Source organism: Acyrthosiphon pisum, chromosome A1 (assembly GCF_005508785.2).
Source record: "Acyrthosiphon pisum isolate AL4f chromosome A1, pea_aphid_22Mar2018_4r6ur, whole genome shotgun sequence".
NCBI lineage: Eukaryota > Metazoa > Arthropoda > Insecta > Hemiptera > Aphididae > Acyrthosiphon > Acyrthosiphon pisum.
The window spans coordinates 52,746,440-52,753,477 of record NC_042494.1 but is presented as its reverse complement, the minus strand read 5'-3'; the positions used below and the strand labels follow the sequence as shown (position 1 = coordinate 52,753,477).

Sequence of the window (7,038 nt, the reverse complement as noted above, 5' to 3'; positions counted from 1 at the left end):
TTAGGTAAAAAAATTACAAGAGATGAGAGGTAATGATTTGTGTATGGTAACTAAATGCATAATGGATACATTAATCACTGATCATTTTGGTAAACAAATTTCACTTACCGGTCGTGGTTCAAATAATAAAAAAAGATGATAAAATTGCTCTAAAATGTACTACATTATATAAATTAGTAATGAGTAAGTTGATTATTAAAACATTTTATTAGTATTGCTGCATTAGTAAATATAAACTATTATTATTGGGTATATTGTTAAGTTAGGCTCTAGCGTACTTCCCTGCAATGTGCACAAGATATAAATTAAATTGAAAAGAAATATGGCTCCGATAACTTAATAATAATTATCATGTTAGTAGTGGCGCGACTAGGATTTTTTTTTTGAGGGGGTCGTCTGCTCAGTGTCTTATTTACTATTTTTTTTAAAGAAAAATTCAATGACTGAACATTTCAAATGGTTATATTATATTTAAATATTATGTATTATATTATCTATTTTACCCACCTTCCCCTTAAAATATTTCTGAATACACCTCTGGGCTCTGGTTTTTGCCAATCATACAATAATGTATGAATTTTTTTGTTGTACTTCTTTATGGGTAATATAGTTGTTAGTATTAATATTTTATAATATAGACATTTAAAAAAATACATTCTTTTACTAAATGTTATATGAATTATATGATTACAGTTCTATTTTATAAACTTCTAAATAGGAAATTGTTTTCAATGTTCATTCCAAATAACATTTATTGCTATTGAAATCTTTATTTTTCTATATTATAGTTATTACCACTCGAATATCATTTTCAGGTGTTATTTTAAAAATACACCAGCAATCAAATACAGTTCAAATAAACAAAGCAATAACTGGATGGCTGAAGCATTGCAAAGAGCGTTGGGAGCGGCAATTAATGACAAAAAAAAATTGTGACTAATACAATATATTAAATTAGCTTGTATACAATTAATATATTTGTATTATTATATGTTATATTATAAATAAAATTATAATATAAAACATTTAATTTGAAATATAACAATTTATAAGTACAGTGGTTGTGGTTTGGTGTGGTGCGGAAACGCTCTGAGTGTACGTATCGGCCGGTGTTGCTAGCTCTCAAATGAATAACTATCCATTTTTATCAACAAATCCTTGCCACACTAACACTCAGGTGTTAAAAAAAACCTACAGTATCACTGACAAATTACCTCAGTTTTCAAAAAGTTTAAACATAATAATAATAAAAAAAAAATACCTACTATTATTGTATTTTAGATTCTGAGCGGATTTTCTTCAACAGTATCTTTTCTGATAGGAAAGTGAATCTAGTTGGTACTTTGGGGGGTAAAAAGTAAAAATTTCCCAATAGTTTTCGTAAGCGCCTTAAAAAGCAAATGAAAAATTAAGGAAAAAACGGGAATTTTTACGCAAACCCGATTTTCGACAAAATCGATATTGGTTTTTGGTGTAACTCTAAAATAAATGATGGTAGATACATTCAATTTTGACTGAACGTTAAAAGCGATAAAAGCATTTTATATGAACCATAGCATTTTCAAAATATTTTGACTTATTTTGAGCTGTTTACAGACATTTTCAGTTTCCAATTTTTTTAATTTTTTTTTCTATTATTAATAAAATTTTATTTGTTGGGTAAAAATTCTTGAAAATAATAGACGGCTCCTAATACATTGTTTCAAAGGCAGATAAAAAATAATGAACACCTAATTATTGCACGAAGTTGAGGTATTATTAAATAAATAATATCAATGTACTTTGTGACTCTTCTAGACTTAAATAGGTAGCATAATAGACCATTATGGGCATATTTTAGGATGTATAAAAAATATATCCTATCTGGTTCCTGTCGGGTAGGTCTCATGAATAGTCTCAAAACGGACATTAGGAAGTCTATAGACCCTCCCCAGACTCTACCGGAAGCATATAGGCCCTTTATATTTATGGTCCGCCAGTCTCAATAGACCAGCCTGCGACCTACCTAGGAAGGTCCTTGTGCTATAAGGGAATTAATGTAAAAATGTTTAAAATAGCTCTTTAATAATTTAAATAAAAATAAAAATATAATATATGTAGTTGTAGTATTCGAATAACTTTTAAATGGTATAGCACAAATTTACGAAACTAGAGTATATTTTACCACAAACTAAATCTTAATTATTTTAGCTGTAATTTTTTATACTATTTTTTGATTCACACTTGACAAATACAAATACAATTTGAATTTATTTTTAGTTGAAATAAAAATTCGTTATGCCTGCAAAATCAAAATTTGATATCGATAAGTTCGTTGAAGTAGCTAAAAAGTATAAGCTTCGCTTTAAGAATTCAACGGCCATTAAAGGACCCAGCGATGCGTGCTGGTTAGATGTTTCTAAAGAACTAGGATACTCGGTTTCTGCGAAATATACTTACACTATTGTCAAAGTAAATAGATATGGTGTAGCTGACATATTATTCCCTGATAAAATACGCGAGTCCGAACCCTGTGAAGATATTATGATTTATGAAACTAATGATGATGAGAAAAATACAAGTCGTAGTTCATCCGAAATATCTGAAGACAATGATGATATAGATAAAACGCTTAATTTTAATATAACTCTTTGTTCGAGCGCCGCAGTCGATGTATGGCCAATGCGTCTATGAACCGGTCGTGCCGTCCCCCGCCCGTCTAGCATGCTGTCACCGATAACGCACGTCCGCGTAGACCCCGTAAAACGTTGACCTAATTTAGTTACCCAACGACCTTTGTCAACGTACGGTCCGTCGTTGTGTTGTTGCGCTGGCCGATCTACGGTTACGCGTTACCTTTGTTCTTGTGATCGCGACTTGATTTGCCGTTCACGCGACGCGTGCCGCCATATCACCGTAATAATATTATTATATTTTATCCGTCGCTGTAACCTCCATAGGCTGTGTTTCGCCGCTTCGTTGGTCGTATTATTGTTTTCGATACGGTGCCCGGTCGTCCGACATATATATTATATTCACGTGTTATACCCACGTTGCCGAATCCCAATTCGCCGACAACTCAATTTGCCGACAAATAGACCAGTTTTAAAATATTTTTAAAATATTCCCTTTTCGCCGACAGTCTAGTTTGCCGACGTCTCGGTTCGCCGACAAATTATTAATAAAGTTTTAATTTTCCCGATTCGCCGACAGTTGACAATGATCTTATCGAAAACGGATAAGATAGCGATAATATTACTATGGTATATTATTAATATAAGTTTTTAAATGATGTTTAAATGTTTATCCACACATAAAAATATAAAATCCACATGTAGTATAGATTGGTGAATTTAGTTCAGTCCTCCAGCCGTCTTTACAGCGAACTTTAGGATAACTATATTGAAAAGTGCTTTATTCTTATTACAAATTTAATTAAAAATGGAATGGTATAAAATCAAATCTGAAAAAGAACGAGATTTACTAGTGGTCGATAATTTTATTCATCGCATTGATAGAATACGGGACACAACTGAGTATTATAAATGTATTCAAAATTGCGGCGGTCGTGCTATTTTAAAAAATGTTGAAAATTCGACCGATGTTGTATTGTCGAAAAAACACGATCATCCAACACATGGAGTTGAGTTAGCGAATCGTGGTTTTATAAATAAACTGAAAGTAAGTAATATTTGTATTAATTAAAAAAAAAATATAAGAAAAACGATTCTGAGTGGAGACGGTATGTCAGTCTAGGTATAAGACATATTATAGGTATACTTATCGACAGTATTAAAAAAAAAAATTATTATAATAATTATTATTATTTATAATAAATTCCAAATTAATCATTTCACAATATCCATTAGGTACTTGTAACACGTTATACATCAACAACAAACCGTGATACTATCATAGATATATAATAGTACACTTTATAAGTTTCAAGTACCCACGAATAATATTATACAATCACAACAAAATAACTAAAATAGTTATTCTAGGTTTTTTATTAAGTAATTTCGTCCGAATTTGAACTTAAAATGACTAGGTATAAAAATAAATTATAATAATAAATTTCCTACTGGGAAATTTAAATTTTGACCTCCCCAATGCACCAACGATATTCACTTTCTGATCGAACAAGATACTGAAGTTGAAAATCGTAGCATTATTTCGACTACTTATCGTGTACACAGACACAAAAAAAAAAATAAAAAAAAAAAAACACACATAATTGTAAAATCAATACATTCATCGTTCCACTCAGAATCTAAAAAATTAAGAAAAATAAAAAAATAAAAAGAAGATGCATATTTTATAAATTATAAGTGCATAAGTGCATGCATATGTGATATATAGCGCATCAAGCTCCAAGCTACATTATAATAATAAAATGTTGTTTTTTTTTTAATATAATTAATGAAGGAGGAAATTTCGAATAATCCAACAAAACCAGTACCTAAAGCATTTAAAGAAATAAGGAGATCTGTAATTACTTCAGGAATACAAGGTGCTACAAACTCTGAAATTGTAGATGCTATTCCAGTATTTACTAGCATAAAAAGTTCCGGTTACAGAAAAAAAATGAAAATGATTCCCCCTTTACCGTCGAAATTATGCGATTTAACGATTGAAGGTGACTGGCGTTCTACAAACGATGGGAGAGATTTTTTATTAGGTAATTATTTTACATTATTTTAAAATTTAAATACCGTGTGTTCACCAATTTAGGGAACACTGGATTTCTCAGTATATTATGTATATACATTATTTAGGTTCAGAAGGAAATGATGAAAAAATAATTATATTTGGAACAGATGGATTTTTAAAACGACTTTGTAGCAGTGAAATCGTTTTCATGGATGGTACATTTAAATCTGCCCCCAAATTATTTATGCAAATATACACATTACACTGTTTTGTAATGGGTGTTATGGCAGGGGGTGGACACTCTTGGGCGGCGGGCCGATAATAGAGAATCAGTCGGCCATGACACCGAAGGTATACAGTGTGCACATTGCTATGGCAAAATAAAGAATCTTTACGTTTGTATAAATGTTCACACTGAGTATAGTAATGATAAGTACTACGTTTTTACGTTATCGTGATTTTTTATTGTAAAAATGGGTTCCACTTTTTTTTTCAGTGAAAACTGGTCAAACTGTTCGGTTGAACTGGCCCTACTGTATGCCGCCGGTGTCATGGCCGACTGACTCAAAAAATTGTCCTATGCTGCCAATGTTAAATGTTATCAGTGTCCATTCTGATTGTTATATTCTGTGGTTATGGTGCCAATGGTTAGTATGTTATCATTTAAAATATGTAGTACATTTTTTTATTACATTTATTTCATTATATTTTTTAAAGATTTTATTTTTATTATTAATATTTAATTTTAATTATTATATTTAAATTACAATGTTTTTTATATTTATATTTATATATTTAGGTTTATGCTCTTTTACCGAATAAAAGCACTAGTACGTATACGAGAATGTTCAATATAATTAAAGAAGCTGCTTTGAGAAATGATTTGGCTTTCAAGCCCAAAACATTTCAAATTGATTTTGAAATAGGAATGATTGTTGCTATACGAGATTCATTTGGATATAACATAGAAATAAAAGGATGCCTTTTTCATTTTGGGCAATCTATATGGCGACAAGTACAAAAACTTGGTTTAGCGCACGATTATACACACAATGATGAAGTGAAAAAAACGGTTCGAAGAATATGTGCTTTAGCTCTGGTGCCTATCGATGAAATAGATGAGTGTTGGTCAATTATTCATGCTGAAGCACCAGTTAATGAAAGTAACTGAAAACGATTTAATTATAATTTGATTAGTATATATAATATTTACTTTTTTTTAGACGTTATAAAACTTATGGACTATTTTGTGGATACATATTTAAATAGTGATGTATGCATGTTTGACCGGAAAATATGGAATCATTTCAACACCGATAGGACACGTACAACTAACCACCTAGAAGGTTGGCATGCAGCTTTAAACCGGAGTATAAGTCGACCAAAGCCGAACATATTTGTGTTGATAACTGAAATAAAAAATCAACAACAAAATTTTGAACTTGATCTACAAGCCCAGAAAAACGGTAATCTAAAACCACTAACTAAAATGAAATTTCGAAAGCTTGAAGAAAGATTAAAAAATGCAAAGGATAGGTAAATATTATAAAATAATTAATTTTTACATGTATAATAGTTATTATATAATTAGTTTTTATTTTTTTCAGATTGAAATCAGAAGAAATCTCTTTAATAGAGTATGTCGATATAATAAAATATCATATAATGATACAATAATTTTATAACTTTTTTTATTTATATTTACTTTTTTATATATATATATATAACATATCTACTGACCATATTTTATACATGAATAGTATTTGTAATTACTTTTATTTTTATATAATATATCTACTGACCGTTTATACATGAACAATTTATATTTACTTTTATTTTATATAATATAATAATTAAATAATGTATCTACTGACTTAATGTATTAATAATCATTTATACATGATACATTTGTATCTACTTTTATTTTTTAATAAGTCGGCGAATTGGGAGTCGGCAAATTGGGAACATGTAAATAAATAGTCGGCGAACTGGGGTGTCGGCGAATTGAAAGTCGGCAAACTGGGATGTCGGCGAATTGGGAGTCGGCAAATTGGGATTCGGCGACGTGGGAAGACACGGTATCATTTAGTATAGACTAAAACATTTCGCGGTATTCAGGAGGCTTGATAACATTCATGTTCCGCAGGTTCTATGGTAGTACTTCCTAGATCGACTTGACCTCCAAGATCCGGAAAATGCATAATTTTGGAAACTACAGCTCCTAAAATTAATTTGAATGATATTAAAGCAGTTTTTAATACAGAAAAATCTGTGATGATCAATAAAAATTTATAATCTAGCTCGTAGATTAGAGGAAATTTTAGATACTGATGTGTGGGAAGCTGATGATATTTTTGATTATAGTTATTATAAAGCAACATTAAAGATTGCATTAATTATCATGTG

The 7,038-nt window shown here is 30.2% G+C and overlaps 2 protein-coding genes across 7 annotated transcripts in view; both read left to right on the top strand.

Annotated features, from left to right (window-relative positions):
* LOC100168909 (DDB1- and CUL4-associated factor 8) overlaps positions 1-7,038 on the top strand; it is a 69,580-nt gene that overhangs the window by 41,866 nt on the left and 20,676 nt on the right. The window lies entirely within an intron of this gene.
* Positions 4,217-5,261, top strand: LOC107882305. Its single transcript, XM_029487258.1, has 2 exons — positions 4,217-4,660; positions 4,758-5,261. The coding sequence occupies exons 1-2, from the start codon at positions 4,402-4,404 to the stop codon at positions 4,952-4,954; spliced, it is 456 nt and encodes a 151-aa protein (XP_029343118.1). The 5' UTR covers positions 4,217-4,401; the 3' UTR covers positions 4,955-5,261.